Source organism: Melitaea cinxia, chromosome 20 (assembly GCF_905220565.1).
Source record: "Melitaea cinxia chromosome 20, ilMelCinx1.1, whole genome shotgun sequence".
NCBI lineage: Eukaryota > Metazoa > Arthropoda > Insecta > Lepidoptera > Nymphalidae > Melitaea > Melitaea cinxia.
Genome location: NC_059413.1, coordinates 6,869,267 through 6,889,599, shown reverse-complemented (window position 1 = coordinate 6,889,599; position 20,333 = coordinate 6,869,267). Strand labels below are relative to the sequence as shown.

The 20,333-nt window shown below is 34.2% G+C and overlaps 1 protein-coding gene across 1 annotated transcript; it reads right to left on the bottom strand.

The window, feature by feature from the left end:
* Nucleotides 1-224: 224 nt before the first annotated feature.
* Nucleotides 225-19,208, bottom strand: LOC123663491. Its single transcript, XM_045598166.1, has 2 exons — nt 18,266-19,208; nt 225-820 (listed from the first exon to the last, which is right to left on the bottom strand). Exons 1-2 carry the CDS (start codon nt 19,206-19,208, stop codon nt 225-227), a joined length of 1,539 nt encoding a protein of 512 aa, XP_045454122.1.
* Nucleotides 19,209-20,333: the final 1,125 nt, after the last annotated feature.

Sequence of the window (20,333 nt, the reverse complement as noted above, 5' to 3'; positions counted from 1 at the left end):
TCTGCCTGCTTTACATTAGTTATAAAAACTAAAAAATACATGAAGACTTATTATTTGTTACTGAGGATATAAATTTTAATATTCCTATTTTGATAACTATGAATCAAATACTTAATAAACAAAATATTTATAAGAGTAAGTCACTTTATTTCTATATAACGTTACAGATATGTTAAGTTTCATTATAATTTAAGACAGGTCATAATTTTTAATGTTTTTAAATTTTAGACTACTTGAACGGTAGCGAAGGCACTAAACGTAACTTTCTTTGGTGGTTCTACACTACAAGTCCTCACAACGGAACGTTTTGTTCCATCTTGAACGTTCATCTTCAATACTGGTTTTAGATTCGCAACATCGGTATGAGATTGCGATTTAAATCTTCCGATCGTGTTACCGGTGCCTAAATCTCGTAATTTATTCGTCAAACCCGTAATCCTGTGGGAGATATTATTATAATTCGCCTTTTTGTCGTACTGTTTTTTCGGTTCACTTAATTTCTTGGGAATTTCAAGGTTTTGTAGCGACATATATTTCCTGTGTTCTGCCGTGAGGTTTCTCCCGACGTCTGCACTTGGCCGAGGTAATCTTGGTGCTCTTTGAAGGTAGTTGTTCGGGTGGAAAGGCAAGGGAGCAAGTTTGGGCTTCGTGTCAGTTGTGAGGCGGAAATATTGTGGCACTGGTTCGAGGCGTTGAGGCTTCTTGAATGTCAGCGCCATTGCCATCTTAGTAGGTCGAGCGAGACTGTCGAAAGCTGTCGTAGAGAACTGAGAGCGGCTGTTTCTCCATTCTTCTCTGTCTGATTCGTATCCATTGGTCACTGAAATGAGAAAAATATACATTTAAAAAAGTTTTAATAACTTTTTGATTGGAGTTTGAACTCAGCCTTATCATTCGCTTCAGCCTGTAATATCCCACTACTGGGCATAGGCCTCTTTCCCCATGTAGGAGAAGGATCAGAGCATAATCCACCACGCTACTCCAATGCGGGTTGGCGGATATATTTTCTACTATGAGTAACGATCGCTATCAGGTGTACATGATAAAAACCGGGACCGACGGCTTAACGTGCTCTCCGAGGCACGGTGGGGAGACCCACAAGGATTGCACAAACACCCAGACCACGGCAAACACCTGTATGGCCAATACAAATGTTTGTCATGTGCGGGGATCGAACCCGCAACCGCCAGCGCAACAGGTACAATCCATGGCTGTGACCTCTGCGCCAACGCGGCGTCAGCCTTATCATTATTCGTTTTTAAATAATTATGTAAAAACTAGCACGTTAGTCATAACGTCAGTTTACGTTCTTAGCTACATCACTTTAAGCGATATCTTCACATCACGCGATACAGACACGATATTTGAGAATAATTTCGACTTTGTTCGAAAAGTATTTTTCGTATAATTACACCGATCTTAATTAATGATAGTAATATTCGAGTATCTGTTCTTATATCAATTGTTTAATATATTAAATTTTCATTTATAATTTCGCTAGTAATGCTTTCAACCATTGCTTTTAAAATAAAATAAAAAATATAAACAGTGGACTTTTAATTCTAAATTAATAAAAACTGTTACCGTATCGTTATCATCGCATGTAATAAGACGTAATCTCGTTAATTCAATACACGAAGGTTTCCGTGCTCCGATGCATGTAAATGTAGTTTTTATTTCGACTATTAAGACGACACAAGGCTAACTGTAGGAAAACATCGAAAACCGCAATTAAGGTCATTATTACGTTTACCCATTGAAAGTTAATGTATTCGTAATATGCCCAGTTCCTACATACAGAGAAGCTTTCGTTCATCTATTAAATCATTCATTTGGTATAATGGCTTCCAATATTGTAAAAACAAAATTGGTTGTCTGTAAGGTCGGTGTACGGACGATAAATTGACGTGACAACGTCATAAAGAAACATTGATGAAAAATTGCATACTTTTATAACTTGAATTGAATCACTGAATTATTACACTATTAAGTCACGCGAGAAGAGAGATAAATCACAAGTCAACGCTTGGGCCTCAGGCTCAGGCGTAACGTGACACTTTTTCGTGTGTCTAGCCGGTGTTCATCGATTTATAAGACGTTATCAAGTCAAAAAAAGAATATATATATATATATATATATATATTCTACAAAAAAGCTAGCTATAATTTTTTAAGTGAAAAAAAACAAACAAACTCCTTAAAAATTTATTCCTATTACTATTATATTATGTGTAGCTGGTGCAATATTCGCCTAATGGTTTAAACAAATTAAAGATGACTATTAATGAATCTTACTTAACTTCGTAACACGTTTTCATTATTATGTTGTACGAGACGTCACGTAGAGATGTTTTGTACACACGAGACAAATTGCCTAATTTATGCAATAGTCGAGACCTTTCATCGAAATGGCGAGGTCAAACTCGAAACTTGCTCCGATACAACAGATAAGACTCTACTAGAGGTCAATTGGAAAAGTGTTTTCGCCCAACGAATTGTTAGGCTAAACTTGCACATACAATCTGGTACGTGACCTTTGGGTTTCACAATAAAATACAAATTATTGTATCGTATATTATTTGTCAATTAAAGTTTTCTTAAAAGTTTATTTATTTAGGTTTATTATTAAACAATTTGTTTTACTTACGAACATTTAAACTGTATTATTAAAAAAGTAAGAGCTCAAGAGCTGTAAAAAATTAATATTAATAATACAAGCTGCCCAGACAGACTTCGTCCTGTCAAAAGTTAATAGTAAAAATTAATTAAAAAAAAATTTTTAGTAGCGTTAAAACCTTCCGTGTCCTTATGGAACATACAAAAAAAAAATCAGCCGAATTGGTCGAGCCATTCTCAAGTTATGCGCTTAGCAACATTCATTTTTATATATTACGGGTGTATAAAATAATAATAAAAAATCAAATAACAAATCGTCGGTCTAAACATTCAAGTCGATGATTGACTGGACATGATGATTCTCAACTCTAAAATCATTGTATTTTTAAAGAATTTTAAGGTCTCCTTTATATTTATAGTTGAATGATTTACTTTATTTATAAATAAATGCAAGAAAAAGAAATACAACATAGAACATATTTCGTTAACAACAACAATGATTTCACCATAATATTATCCTTTTATACAGAAGTTTTGTTTCCATCTCCTGATCGAATGAAGTTACGGATTTTAATATTCCAACTTAATCAAATCCGTCTTTCATTTTCATAAATCATGATTTCGCATTAAAACTAATTAGCATCAATAATTTTGTTTGACATTGCAGAGTGACACGCTAAAAGTATAGGTGTGAGTAGATTTACGAGCAGATCAAGGAATACGACTTTTGAAGTGATAAAAGGTAATAAGTATTCAAATTTATAATAAACTGGCTGACACAACAAACTTCGTAACGTTTTTTTTTTTTACTATATTTTTTTTCTTGAATATAAACTTTGTTTCGACAATATTTCGAAATTTATGCGCTTATTAATTTAGCGTTTTATATTTACTTATACAGATTTTTTAGTAAAAATTCATAAACAAACAGCCGGTTTTTATTGAATCTTCTCAATAAAATGTACATTTCAAATCAGCCACTTACTTTATACGTCATATGTTAGCATGCACGATAATTCCGACGTAATTTTAAAGCCGACTTTAGCGAAGTAAGTTTTGATTTTGATTGATTTCCATAATTGTGATACAATCAACTTGAATCATGCCGTAGCCATAGATCAAGTAAAAAAAAGTAGATAATGCGCGGCCTTTGTTGTAACTGAAGCCACAAAACTCGGCTCCTTCAAGTAAATACACGCGCTCACGCACACATATGCATCAAACTACGCTCATTTTCGTTAGTACCTCACGGGGCCTCGTACAGTAACTTTGCCTTCAAAATGCCCTTCTTATGTAATTAAATGGTGCAAAAACAATACCAAAGTGAACAAAAAGTCTGAAGAAATATTGTTTCACGCGTAAGTACATACAAAACTTTATATTTCTTGTTATTCCAAAATAATATTGAGGTTATTCGGAACTTATAATTTCGATGTCCCGAAATGACGTACCGAGGGAGTGTTACCAGTAATTTTTATTTGCATTAGCCCAAAATGCGGGTAAGTAAATTGTAGGCAATCATAGAAAAATAATTAAGTAGAAAGTGGACAACATTATTGTTTTTTTTTTTTTATTGTGTGATTTTTATGTTTTTCCTAAATTGAAGTCAAATTAAATATGAATTTTTAACTCGTTTGTTTCTGTTTAAATTTGTAAATTAACTACTCATATTTTACTACTAAATATCATGGTTTTAGGTTTCCAACGAATATTTTAATAGGAGATGAATGGGTAGCTGCTTTATGACTGAGCCGAAATGAACTACAACGACAGCCATCCTCATCTAGTTGGTTTGTTCAAACCATTTTGATAAAGCTGACATGTACAGTACAAAACGTGGACTTCGCAGAGTACCATCAAGTACATACTGCTACTTACTACTACGTATTTTAATGTTATATTTTTTGTTCTAGGACCTACCGGATGAGTCTAAATCAGTCCTTAACCAAGATTCAATCTTTGATACACCTAGAAAACATAAACTAAGAGAAAAGTTAAAAAAACAGGAACTTAATTTAAAAAAAATGTAAAAATAAAATCAATTCATTACAGCAAAGAGTTAGACGTCTTTAAAGCAGGAACTTGCCCCTCAGAGGAATCATCAATTACTTAAAAACGCAAGTTTTCATTGACACAGATTTATATAATTAAATAAATCAAAACACGGCTACAATAGATTTATGTAACAATTTGAATCGAAAAAAGGAGTAAATATATTTAAAACTATAAACAGGTTTTTATTTCCACATACCCATTTTACCTATATTTAATTAGGGACTTTTTTTAAAAAGTGTCAACACTTCACTCACTCACACATCTTTAAAAAAGTGGCTTCACTTTTCTGTTCTAGGTGCATTATCTAATTTTTTTACTTAATCTATGGGGCACAGCTAGTTATAATATATGTATCTCATAGATATAGTAAAAAAAAGTAGATGATGCGCGGCCTTTGTTGTTAGTGAAGCCACAAAACTCGGCTTCTTCAAGTAAATACACGCGCTCACGCACACATATGCATCAAACTACGCTCATTTTCGTTAGTATGTCACGAGGCTTCATACAGTAACTTTGCTTATAAAATGCCGTCTTGTGTGATTAAATGGTGCAAAAACAATACCAAAGTAAACAAAAAATCTGAAGGAATATTGTTTCACACGTAAGTACATATAAAACTTTAAATTTATTGTTATTCCAAAATAATATTGAGGTTATTCGGAACTTATAACTTCAATGTCACGAAATGACGTACCACGGGAGTGTTGCCAGTAGTTCTTTTTTTCAATACCCCAAAATGTGAGTAAGTAAATTGTACGCAATCAGAAAAATAATTAAGTAAAAAGTAGACATAGTTTTTGTTTTTTTTTTCTCGTGTTATTTTATGTTACATAAATTGAAAATAAAAAAATCAAAATATATTTATGAATTATTAACTCGTTTGTTTTATGTTTTAACTTTTTACAATTTTTGAGTAAACTAGATACCCATATTTTACTATCAAATTTCATGGTTTTAGGTTTCCAACGAATATTTTAATAAGAGGTGAATGGGTAGCGGCTGTAAGACTGAGAAAATGACCATGATTATGCTGGCCATGCGCATAAAGTCAATTTAATACGATTAGTGATTGAAAAATATTTGAACATAAGACTACATCATATTAGTAAAATGCAAACAATGACGATGACTCTGAGTTCTAAGCGACAAAAATTTAAAAAACTTATACAACATAAAGGATTCTAGGTTTAAGAAAAATAGTTTTAAAAAAACCGACTGCAACAGTTTGCAGTCGGTTTTTTTAAAACTATTTTTCTTTTAAAAGAGATAAACAGAGGGGATAGGAAGTGTCCATTCATACGATTATCTTACGAATATATTTTTTTATTATTCTACCGATTTTTTGTTTTATTTTTAGTAAATTTATTTAAAACTATAAACAGGTTTTTATTTTCACATACCCATTTTACCTATATTAAATTAATTGTTTAATAAAAATTTTAGGGACTTTTTTTAAAAGGTGTCAACACTTCACTCACTCACACATCTTTAAAAAAGTGGCTTCAGTTTTCTGTTCTAGGTGCGTTATCTACCTTTTTTTACTTGATCTATGGCCGTAGCACATAAATTAAGGTTAAAATCGTTAATTACCGACAATCACTATTGGTTTAATGGCATAGACCTATATGCTACTTGAAAAATTTAACGCTAGGTGAAAAATTCTGTATTTTTTACATTTTAAGCTGTCCCAAAAGTCAAAACTTGAAAGACCAAAGTTGGTTGGAATAACAGCCGACTTCAGGATAGTTATTACGTTACGAGCTTGGTCACACTTTAATTGTGAAATTGATACGTTGCGTTACTGACGGCTTCCGCTTCGACTCATTCACTAAACAAATGATATATTCATTTTAATAATTTTCCTTAAATATTGTATGACCAGATAAATAGAACTTTCTCTGACTTGCAGGAATTTTATGAATCAATAACGAACGTCCTGGTGATGACGAAAGTTGCATATGTTAAAAATATTTGAATGTTTTGTTAAACAGATATCTGTTTCCGGTCTGAGCGTTTGTTCTTATACTATCTATTATAACTATTTGTTTGTTCTTATACTATCTATTATAATAGCCTCGGATGATTCGAAGATCACGTACCTACAACCGTCATTTTTTTTTTGTTATCTTACACCCCTAATCTTATGAAAACAACTATAATTATTCTATCTAAAATAATTACACACCAATCCGCATCCTAATAGTTAATATTTAATTTTTTTTCCTAATAAGAAACTACGAGTATTCAGAATCTTTTCTTGTTTAAAAAAAATTCTTGCGCAGTACTGAAAAGCGTAAAATACTTAGAAGCTGTCAGTTCAGGTTCCATCTCAGTTATAAATATATACATATGTGTGTGCTTCCCCACCGTGCCTCGGAGAGCACGTTAAACCATTCGTCCCGGCTGTTATCATGTACACCTGATAGCGATCGTTACTCCTAGTAGAGAGCATATCCGCCAACCCGCATTGGATCAGCGTGGTGGATTAAGCTGCGATCCTTCTCCTACGCGGGAAAGAGGTCTATAGCCTGAAGCGATGTGTTTTGTTTTCAAGTATGTAATGGTAAAATTATATAAAACAACGATAAAATTACTTGTATATATTTTTAAGTACTTTATATATATATAAATAAAAATGAATAAAATAAAAATGTATAAAGCGCATAACTCGAGAATGGCTCGACCAATTCCGCTAATTTATTTTTTATGTGTTCCTTATGTCCCACAGAAGGTTTTTATATTTAAGAAAAAAAAACATTAAAGTCATCACTCGGAAAACGTTACATTTATTTCACTACTAGCGACCCGCCCCGGCTTCGCACGGGAGCAAAGCTGATCATCACTTTAGCCTATCGTAGTCCACTACTGGATATAGGTCTCCACAAGTTAGCACCAAAAATGGAATGAAATCATTGTATGTTGCCCATAGTCACCACGCTGGGCAGGCGGGTTGGTGACCGCAGACCTAGCTTTGTAAGACGCAGCTGCCCATCTTCGGCCTGTGTACTCCAAAGCTAGCAGTTGAATGGCTATCCCGCTATTGGACGGCTTTTTAAGTCCCAAGGTTATAGTGGAACTGTGTTATCCCTAAATCGCCTCTTACGACACCCACGGGAAGAGAGAAGATGGCTATATTTTTTACTGCCGTAACCTCAGAGCTAATGCAGCAATAGCAATGTTGATACTAAATATAAAATAAATATTTTCAATTTAAGCGCAAAAAAATGTGTTTATTTACGACATCACATTAGAAACTTTTAAAACTATCAGTGTTTCTCTACTATATTATGCATTTATTATACATATAAACTTTCATCTGGAATCACTCTATTTACTAAAGAAAACCACATCAAAATCTGTGGCGTACTTTTAAAGATCTAAGCATACACACAGCAGGAAGCAACTTTGTTTTATACTGTGTAGTGATTAACTATTGACAGCACGAAGTCTGTCCGGGCAGCTAGTTCATAATAATTGTGTAATATTAAATAAACAGATAACTATATAGTTTGTTGTCTTTTAAATAGGTATAATAATTGCTTTTGTTTAATTTGGCCTCTTTCGTGATAAGATAAATTATTGACATCTTCAGAGGTAGAGAGTCTATTTACAAATATATCTTGAAATAATATCATTAAATTATTTATCAAGGTGACACACAGTGATAAGCTATGTAAGGTTTATGCCTACAGTCACCACTCTGTTCAAGCGGATTGTGACCAAAAGATATTATCTCACCAAATACGCTTTTTTATTTTTCCGATTTTTAAACTTAAGCCAAAAGAATTAATGGCCAGCCCACCATCTGTAAGCTTTTATAATCCTATGACTAGTTATTGTACGATGTAATCCGTGTCATTGATTAGGTAGGGAAAAAAATCGGTCCAGCCGTTTCGGAGGAGTGTTTTAACTAACATTGTGACACGAGAATTTTATATATAAGACTAGCTGCCCGGACAGACTTCGTTCTGTCAAAAGTTAATAGATTTGTATTTATATAGATATTTTTTAAATTTATTTTTCCGGTATTAAAACCTTTCGTGGGCCTTAAGGAACACACAAAAAAATAAATTAGCCAAATTGGTCGAACCATTCTCGAGTTATGCGCTTAGAAACATTCATTTTTATTTATATAGATATACTATTGAAATATGTACATATAATGTTCTAATTACATTTAAGAGGCTACCGTACGACCTTAGCGGCTGAGTAACAGGATATCTGTGACACAATCCGACCATGAAGGGCGGGTTCCATTCCCGCGCGGTTCGTTTTGCACGGATAGCTTCCTGTAATATATTACTGAGCAATAATGCGTAACTGTGTCATTGGACTCGTTTGATGTATTGCAGAAAATATTAGATTAAAATGTAGGATTAATCGTCTAACAAAAAGAAAATTTCTTGTTTATTGAAAAAATAGATAACTAGGAAAATTTGTATTCCATATAAAAAAAAAGTTACACAGTTACAGTTACAGTTGTTATACCGACAACGTTCTTGCAACTTCCCTAATGTTGCAAATGTAAATAGGCACAGGTAGTAAGCACTTAACATCAACTATACATTGGTTTGCTACCCGTATATATTATATATATATATATATATATATATATATATATATATATATATATATATATATATATATATTGTTTTTTGTAGAAAACTGAGGGACTTATATGCAATGTTTTAGAAATACTAGATTTAATAGAAAAATAACAAGGAATCCTATGGTAGTTTATTACAAGTGTGAACTGTTGTGACGTCATTTCGGTGCTCAAATTCCAAGATTCTGAAAAGGTTTATTTTAAGTTTTGAAGGTATGCACATCTGAGGTAGGACACAGCAGGCAATATCCAGTTCAAAATCTGGAGCACCCAACTGGGGAAATACCTCGACCTTACAGAATATCACAGCTAAATAATACTGTTTTCTGTTCTGTGTTGCGGGCGTCTACAGGCTACAAGCAGATGAGCCGTACGCTTGTTTGCTAACCTAGGGGTATTTTTTTTAAATCGTTTAACATAACTGTGCCTGGCTAAGATTCCAGCTAAATAATACTGTTTTCAAGCAGTATTATGTTTCTATGGTGAGTAAGGTGACCAGAGCTCCTGGGGGAATGGGAATCCATTTTTCTAACAATAAATTGAATGTTTAGTTCAATCGGCCATAAAGTTTCATTGTTAGTTAATGAAAAGATTTGTTTTTCTTATAAGATTTTGACATTTTCTCATGGATTCACCAATACCTAAGTAAAAAAACGATTAGGAATGAGTAAAAACAAATAAATGAAGGAACAAATTTTAATATCAGTAATTTAAATTGTTTTGAAAATAAAAATGAAAGTAAATTTTATGTTGAAAAATATGTATGGACTATCATTCACTAGACTATTACATTTACCTATGTCCAAGTAGCCTGTGTCATTTAAACATATTTGCGGTGAGCCTGTTAAACTGTTTTCTATAGACATTTGCGCAACAAATTGTAACGCGCAACAAACCAAAACGACATACATTTATTTAAACGTAAGTACATTTAACGTAGGTATGCTTTACGTAAATGTCTTTAAATACGTAAAAGTTAGTATAAAAGTGCAAATAAGAAATACAGAGTTGCATTTTATTTTTTTAATTACCGTCAAAGACAAGCTTATCCAACTCGAGTCTTAAAGAATATCCGAACTCGTAACTAAGGGTGTCAATGGAAAAATGAAAATAACAAACTTTTACTAAAACTTAGCCAATCGCTAAGTAATTACTTGCTGCTGAAATGTAACATAATATGTCTTAACATGCCACCTTTTGATTTAGATTTGATGATAACAGCTTAATCTGGAAATCTAATTTTGAGTTCTGTCAACTAGTACAAGAGAGGATGAATTGAACTGTTAAGAATTCAAAATATTAATAAAGTTAAATTTGCATATTCATGGTATCAGTGATGGTTCGTATTATAAGTCAATATAAAAAAATAAGCGCTTCACACTCAACTGCCTCCAGTATGATTGTCTCCTGTGTAGGGGTCAACATACACAATACACAAGCACAAACGCCCCGACCATGAAAAACATCTATATGGACTGTCTGATTGTGGTCTGTCGTGAACGGGGATCGAACCCGCGACCGCGAACAGCCAGTGCTTGAGATTACTGCGCCAACGCGTTGTCAAAATCTGGAAATATGAGTATGTATAATATCTGTAAATAAACTCTTACATGTAACCTAAATGAACCTTTATCTGACGGACTTTTATGACTGATAATTATGATAATTTAACCTTTTTTACACGATATTATTACTTAGAAATTAATGAAACTCTACTAACATTATAAATACGAAAGTTTGTGAAGATACATGAATGCAGGCCCGCCGCTAGCCGTGTCGTCGCCCGCGTGCAATACCGATTATGCCGCCCAACGACTATCTATCGAAATCTTCTATCAACTTTCTTGTATCCAAACTGTCTAAAATTTCATGTTCAACTAAAACTATAGCTAAATAACTTAGTCTTTGCTGAAGCATTGTTGATCTTAAATAATTTTTGATAATTTTTAATTTTGAAAAGGATCTTTCACCAGATGCAACTGAAACTGGCAGTGTAAGTAATATTCTTAGCGCTATTGCTGTGTTCGGAAATGTTGAAATTAAGTCATTGGTAAAAAGATATTGTAATAAGGTTTGTGGATCATCAGACTGGTTTTTCTGTAAAATGCAACTTTAATGCAATGATTTCATGAAATAAACCAATACCGTCAATGTCTGATTCACTACTTGAATTACCTTTAAGTTACAGATTTAAATCTTTACAATGTTTCATTAACTTATCATTGGAATAATTTAATAAGTTATTGCTAAAAAAGCCAAATACGTCATCATCATCACTTCAGCCTATGCAGTCCACTGCTGGACATAGGCCTCCCCAAGTTCGCGCCACACATCCCGGTTTTCCGCAATCCTCATCCAGCCTACACCGGCAATCTTACGTAGATCGTCGGTCCAATGGGCCGGAGGACGTCTTACACTGCATTTGCCAAGATGCGGTCTCCACTCCAGGACCCGCCATCGGTCCTACGACACAAGATGACCAGCCCACTGCCACTTCAACTTGCTAATTCTGTGGGCTATGTCGGTTACTTTCGTTCTCTCGTGGATAAACTCATTTCTAATCCTATCTTTGAGAGAAACCCCAAGCATAGCCCGTTCTATTGCACGATGGGCGACTTTAAATTTGTGGACCAATCCCTTCGTCAGTGTCCACGTCTCGGCTCCTTATGTTAACATAGGCAGGACGCATTGCTCGAAGACTTTTGTCTTCAAGCATTGCGGAATCTTCGAAGTGAAGACTCGACGAAGCCTGCCAAACGCCGCCCAGCCCAACCGAATCCTCCTGTCGGCTTCCTTCTCGAAGTTGTTGCGGCCTAGTTGGATAGTATGGCCTAAGTAAATATAATCCTGAACAACTTCGAGAAGGGTACCATCGACCGATACCGATCTCGGTATGACTTAATTGTTAAACATAACTTGTGTTTTGTCCAAGTTCATACAGAGACCGACATGCTGGGAGGACTCGTTTAGGCCGGCCAGCATTTGACCTAACTCATCGAACGGCTCCGCAAAGATGACGATATCGTCGGCGAAACGAAGGTGAGAGATGAATTTACCGTTGACGTTAATGCCTCGTTCTCCCCAATCTAAGGTCTTAAAGACATCCTCCAGCGCAGTGGTAAACAGTTTCGGTGATATTACTTCTCCCTGTCTTACCCCACGCCGGAGGGAAATAGGTCCTGTTCTCTGGTCCTGGACATGAACGGTCATCATCGCCGCGTCGTACATACATTTCAGTATCTCGATATATCGCCAGTCGATATGACATCTCTGCCGAGAGAGTCCAGGACAGCCCAGGTCTAGACAGAGTCGAAGGTTTTCTCGTAGTCCACAAATGCCATACACAGCGGTTGATTATATCTTCTGTCTTTTGAATAATCTGCCGAACAGTATGGATGTGGTCCACGGTGCTGTACCCATTTCGAAACACAGCCTGCTCCGGTGCTTGGAATTCGTTGAGTTTTCTGGCGAGACGATTCGTAACAACCCTCGAAAACAGCTTTGGAATTCGTTGAGTTTTCTGGCGAGACGATTCGTAACAACCCTCGAAAACAGCTTATAGACGTGGTTCAGAAGTGAGATCGGTCTGTAATTCTTCAACAGAGACTTATCGCCTCTCTTAAAGAATAGCACCACCACACTCCTGGACCACGCCTCCGGTGTGGTACCTCGGTGGATGACGGCGTTAAAGAGTCTTGCCAAGGCTTTTAGGACAGGTCGCCCTGCGGCTTTAAGGAGCTCAGTGGTAACTCCGTTATCCCCCGGGCCCTCCCGTTTTTAAGCTGACCGAGCGCTGCACTAATGTCGCCCTCTTCGAAGTCCGGGATACTCTCCGAATAATGGCGCAACAATGGTGCCGTGGATCTTTGGTGTCCCAAGTCGCGCAGGCTTGCGTGCCAAATTTTTTTGTGTTTCCTCTGTGATTACTTCGCCACCTTATAATCTTTTTCTCAATTATGATTATGAAAAATTACAAAAAATTATAAAATGACTATTGGTCGCGCGACTCGCGCGCGGTGACCGGCTAGCCCGCTGCGGAGTAGGCGCCCCAAGTTGGTATATAGGATACCAGCGCGCCCTCTAAGTAGGAGTCGACCGGCCAGGGGTACAATGACTAGAATTAGGTATGAGTCGCTCGTTTTGCCGCCCCCTGGGCGTGCCGCCCGTGTGCGGTGCACACTTTGCACGCCCGCTTACGGCGGCCCTGCATGAATGTATGTTTGTTTGTAATAAAACTTGATACACAGATAGCTGTAGATCCAGAAAAACACATAGGCTGCTTCTGATCACGATAGTCCAACGAGAACAGAAATTATGCGGGGAAAATGCAATTCACAGCTAGTAATTTTATTTATTTTTATTATTAATATAAAAGAATCGTGGCTCTCACAGCCATCTCTCACAAGACATCGAAATATTTCAAATGTTTACGAAGAAAATGCAAATAAACACTCCCAACACCACGCTGTTTTGGTTTCTTCCGTTTAACAATTTTTCTTACATTAGAAATCATTAATTACTTAAGTAATTGGTAAAGATTTGTTTGATTTGTTTTATGATCTCATATCAAACATACGTGGCCTCAGCTATGCAAATAATTTGTCTGTTTGTAAAACGTATAATGTTTGTGCAACGATCATTACCCAATGGCTCAAATTTTTAGGTCGTATGCAGATACGTGATTAATATACTAACGCTTGTGGATTGAAAATAAAAAATATATATATTACATAATATAAAACAAAGTCGCTTCCCGTTGTCTGTATGCTTAGATCTTTAAAACTACATAACGGATTTTGATGCGGTTTTCTTCAGTAAATAGAGTGATTTCAGAGTAAGGTTTATATGCATAGTTCATGCATAATATAGTAGAGAACATTGATAGTTTTAGAGGTTTCTAATGTGATATCGGACATAAACACGTTTTTTGCGCTTACGTTACAAATATTTATTTTATATTTTGTATTTAGTATTAGCATTGCACCCGTTCGAAGCCGGGGTGGGTCGCTAGTATTTAATTAAAATAAAGAAATGCTTATTGAGCATTCATACATATAAAACAAGATGACCCAGCGGATTTCGAACTGTCATATTTTCTCTTGAATAGGTACATTGATTTTTTTTAAGTTCTCCTTGTTTAAAAACCCTGTCCCGACAGTAACAAACACGAACGAATAAAATTATCCAATTTAGTGTAATTGTTCTCAATCTAAGTCGGTATATACATTTGCGCGATTCATTTCTATTTATACAAATATATATGATATGCATAAGTATATATTAATGAACAACATTGACTAGAAGGCCATAAGAGACATCTACTTGGTAAACACGCCTTAAGCGAGTAATTATTTTTAATAGATTATATACTTAATAATAAATATTACAAAAAATACCTTATAAGGAACACGTATACACTTACTTATCTATAGGAAATAATAATATATATAAATAACGTACTAAAAAAAGTGTGCTTTAGACCACACGACTGAAGTAAAACTTTTTTAGCTGTCCCTACAGTAATATACGAAACGTAACTCTCTCTTTTTCTATCTTCACTAACTTACCCTTTCATATTCCGTTCGCCTCACCCAATCACACTTTTCGTAACGCTATCGTCACGCATCCAACAGCTTACTCCCTAGGTCAACCGTACGTAAAGTAGTTTTACTCGAACAAACAGTTTTATTGACGAGGAAATATAGTAGTAAGAAAAAAAATTCACGTGTATGTATGAAGTGTAGGAGATATAGAATTATTAGGTAGTTATGTAAAAAGTCCGTATTTAGTCAGAAATGCTGACTGCTGACAGGCATAACGAAAGGAGAAGCGATGTCATTACACAGGTGAACAACCCATTGTGAAACATGCGGCCTTGACTCGAATGCAATTGCTTTTAAATTAGTTTTGTTTTTATGTACAACATAAAGATTTTACACGCTGGATTTTAAGCTTGTATGACATTTCGAAAATCAAAATAAGTATCGAACGTAAAATCGAGAATATTTAGATTTTAAGGGAGTCATGATTCTTCACCTACATGGAGAGCCCTGTATCTGACAGTGGGATGTTACAAGCTGATTACGATGCGATGATTTGGAACGCTACACTACAACACGGAATTCAAACTTGATTCCAGATAATTTTGCCAATTCGTATTTTTTATACCTATTTAACATCGATACGGATATAATTGCGAATGCAACTCAATGTTTTTAAATTAAGAAGTCTATAAAAACTAATTCCTCGTGTTTAGAGGCTAAATTGTTAAACGAATTCAAACGTAAACAATATTATTTACTAGCTGTGGCACAGTTTCACTAGCGTTTATTTAAAGAAAAAAAAACCTATAGCCTTTCTCGGTTAATGGGCTATCAAACACAATCAAGAATTTTTCAACTCGAACCAGTATTTTGTGAGATTTGTGCGTTTAAACAAACAAACAAATAAAATTTCAGCTTTATAATATTATTCTCGCATGTTGTATTTAATAATATAAACGTTTGGTTATTTCATGTTTATTTGGGTGGTAGGTATTCGGGCGCGGTAAACACGGTTTTTTCTGGGATAAAAGTCCAACACAATCTCCTCTATCATGTACTGGAAACCAAAAATTCCAATTCCAAAAATTAGCCCGGATACAGAAACAAAGAAGACAGATAGACAAACAGACAAATTTTTTTAACCATTTGTTTTGTTTTAGTATCTTTTAAAATAGCTATGTGCAATTGAAAGAAATAGTTATTTTTAAATTACAGACAGATACTTCAATTATATATATATATACAGCATTTGCTGCGATTGTCATTTTGAAACTTTGAACATTTTGAAACTCTGATATTTCGGAGACGTGGAATCAAAACTATTCATAGTGACAAACTTATATAATACGACACAATGAAGCAGTATCCATATAATAAGTGTAGCCGTGTGAGTGGTCTTATATTTAAGCATTTTTTTTTAAAAAGCAAATATAACTAAGAACTTTCTTGGTAAAAAATTAAACAATGATAAAAACAAATAAGAAAACGTAAGTAAAAGAAAAGCGTTTTATGTTGAAATTATTGTTAATTGTGCATACTTACAGAAAAATTAAATACTAATAAAATTAAACTTTGCTCTCACATAACTGGTGTACAAATATTAAACGATTTTCGCATGCCTCTCATAATTAACAAAGTAAACGTGCCTATAAATTACATGTTCATTGTAATTTTTTTATAAAAGAAAATAATAATTCTATTAACATGAATTGATTCTGAGACCGGTTTTTGCTGTTCCTAGACTACAGTTTTTGAATCTTCCTATATTTTTCTGCCACTTCAAGGTCTATTTGTTCTAACATTAAAGTAATTTTGCTTTGACCGCGACTTTGTGAATTTTAATTCAAGATTATGTAATATACGGAACTAAACCCAGACAGGCTGTAGGCGACCACTGCCAAATAAAAGTTTTTTTTTATGCCACCTGATGGTAAGCGATTACCGAAGCTTATATAGACGTCTGCAACAAAAGAAACATCTCAAGCGCGTTGCCGACAATCCATACATATCCCACAATCCCACGGGATCCCGCACCTTCAAAACGCGGATCCGCAAATCCCGCAAGTTTTAAATTTAGTGATATCTCGGATAATACGCCAAAAAAAATTATTATATTTTTAGTATAAATAAATTACGCGTCACGTTGTTTTCCGCGATGGACTTCTAAACTACATACTTAACTGGTTTTAATCAAATTTGCACACTGTGTGCAGATTTATCCAAGTTGATAGATAGGCTATACTTTATTTCGTTATTATAATTATTATATTCAAGGAAAAAATAATGCCGGCTAGTAGGTATATAGTATAATTCACTATAGTTAAAGAAAACTAAGAGTGTGACGTCGTTTTCATATGAAACTGACACAGATACTCTTTTCTTGTACAAGGAAGAATTAAAAAAAGCTCCAACAAGAAAAAGAAATATAAAAAGAGACACACAACAACCGATAGGACTATACTACTAATTAATTTTGAAAAAAGAAATGGCCTCTGAGGCTGTACAATGACGGTCCAATCTACAAAAAAGAGCACATACAAGCTACAAGCAAAAGATAAAAATAATTGTGTCTAATATATTTTTTATGCCAAAAAAAAATATTAAAATTTAGTCATACTCTAGACATACATATATTAGATTTCCCCATAGCTTAGCTAATCTTAAACATTTCCGATTGACAGAAAATACACCCAAATACTTTAAAAACTCAGATTACCTGTACGTGATTATGATTTAATTATTATTTTGTTAGGAAAAAAATGTTTGTTAAATTAAATACGACGTATCAAATAAAAATTTGTGATGTTACAATATGGTATGGGAAACAAAAACCTGTAGTTTCAATTAGATTTTATTATATTTTTTAACAATGTGGGACGCACGCGCGGTATCGATCATTTTCGCTTTTCTATCCATCGGGATTGAATAAGGTGTGGGATTGTAATCCCAATACCCAGCTAGAAATAATACTTTTACCAACACAATTTTTGTTTCGAGCAGGAGTCGATTCGAGACTATCTGCGTTAATGAATGTTTTACACCACTAAACCAGAATGGCGGGCAAAGTTAAATGACCTTAAAAAGCTATTTGTTTGTATAAAAAGCAACTCAATCATTACTACATTTACTTTAATATACGAACGTAAGAATACAGTTGACACTACCCTAAAACAGATAAGAGATTTTTGCAAACGCAAGTTTGAAGGATAAAGAAAGGCTTGCAGCCATCGCACGGGAGTATATTAGTTAAGATAAAGCAAAATACTGAACGTAAAAAGCAATTTATTCCGAACGGTGCTAATACAAATTACGCATCACAATTAACACTTCAGTCGTAACCTACGAGCACCCATTTCCTTATTACGAAAATCATACTTTAAAGAGTTAGGCAAGCTTCTATAAAGCTAATACAAATATTTACTAAATAATAAATTTTATTTACCAACCTTTATTGCTAACCGTCCATAAATTGCTCTGGCTATTCTTTTTCGTTTTATTATTTCGAAACATTAGAATATCAGGTATTTTATTCTGCTTATTATCTTTGGGAATCAAGTCTGGTGATCTCTCGACGTTCACTCTTACAAATTCGCCCTTTAGTATCTTTGAAGACTCTTTGTTGACAGGCAATGGAGGGGGAGGTGCTTTAGCCTTTTTGTGAAATAACCTCTTCTTTTCCGGTTTACTAGGGATATCTATATCTGTATAAATAATACTATCTATTTCACCGTGATCTCTCTCATGTTTTAATCCGATTAGGCTCAAAGGCTGATCAAAGCGGGTGGTAAAGCTCTTCTGCTGCACAGATAAATGTGTTATTCCATCGTTATCGACAGTTTGCATCAAATCGAACTCTGATCGCTTTTTGTCAAATAAACTATAATCATCGTTGCTCCGATTGATGTACGAATCATTTTTCTTCTTCGAAAGCAAATTTTCGCTACTAGTGTAACTGTTTCTCGTTAATCTGTTTCGCATTTTGAAATATTTATAAGTGAAATATATTCTTTTGAAATCCTGTTCGTTTTCAAATCTAAGTGCTATTGCCTCTTTATTAGAATTCTTTGTAACGTAAAAAACTAGCGTGTTTTCACAATTCGGATAACTATCAACGTTGACACAATTCGCAATGTCGTCTATACAAATGTTCTCTTGGTTGCTGGCCTTGATATCGTAATCTTTGATCACCTTTTGTTTATCATCTTCATTGCTTTCATCCTTTGTGATTAACTGTAACTGATCTTTTTCGTTAAAACCAACGATTGTGTTGAACCTAAGATTTGATTTACTAACAGCTGTGATGTCTATCTGTTGATTGGTAATATGCAGTTTCTGACGAGTCACGACAGCTGCTAATCCACCACATCGGCTACCTTTCTTCACAGTCATTATGGATCTGTGGACAAAAAAAAATTATGCTCACTTTACAAAGTTTACTTTAAAAAGTATTTATTTGCACACGTTATGATATAATTTCTAAATTCTAGTCAAAACTAAAATGAAATCTAGTCAATATTCTGTTGAACCTTTAAAAATGATTAAAAGTGTAATCAATAACTCTTATATAACTCACACAGTACAGTAACAGAAAATAAAAAATGCAAAAGTTTGAACATAAATGTACTGATAAATATATATTGACACTCAAATTTCACTCATTGTTAAAAAATACTAAACTCTAAAGTGAAACATAATTAAAAGTATAATAACTTAAAAATATGTAATATATTTTGAAAAAAAAAATGCAGTCGTAGTTCACAAATTTTTCATTAAAAAATATAAATATTCATGCAAGTTATCAAGAGAAAGCGTGATAAGTACGATACAAGGGTTTTTTTTTAATAATAGATGCCTTGTGACACTCTGGGAAATAAAACACTTCCCAGTGGCAGATAATTGTCATCTATGTTGCTGAACGGTACAAGTGCTAAGCGACAACGATCGCTGAAATTAAAAATGAAAAAAAAAACTCATTGAGGTAGGGCACAGCTATTCTGCTCAAAATCTGGAACATCCTGTCTGGTGTAGTACCTCATCCTTACAGAAGATCACAACTAAATAATGCTGCTCTCAAGTAGTATTGTGTTCCATGGTAAGTAAGTTTGCGAGAGCTGCTGGAGAGGGTCGGGTTACGCGTTTGTGATAATTCTGGTGTTGCAAGCCTCTATGTTACGGTAACCACTTACCATCAGATGGGCCGTAAAATTGTTTGAAAACCTAGTCTAAGAGTTTCATAACTACGATTGACCCTCATTTAAGTGCAGCCAGATAGAGTCGTTCATCCATTAGAAACTAAGCTATATCAAAAATGTTACTAAGACTATTGTAGTTAATTGTTTATGATGTACATAAAAATAATCACGCATAATTTATTACTTTGGAAATTGGACCTACATTTTGATTTTTATTTTAATATTAGTATAATAACTTTTATAACAAATTTCACAGTTAATTATTAATAAATATCTAATATATAAAATTCTCGTGTCGCGGTGTTTGTAGTTAAACTCCTCC

Coding starts and splice junctions, on each gene's coding strand:
- LOC123663491 (XM_045598166.1), bottom strand. CDS start 19,208: ATGACTGTGAAGAAAGGTAGCCGATGTGGTGGATTAGCAGCTGTCGTG. Junction 821..18,265: donor ATGGACGGTTAGCAATAAAG/GTTGGTAAATAA, acceptor TTCTCATTTCAG/TGACCAATGGATACGAATCA.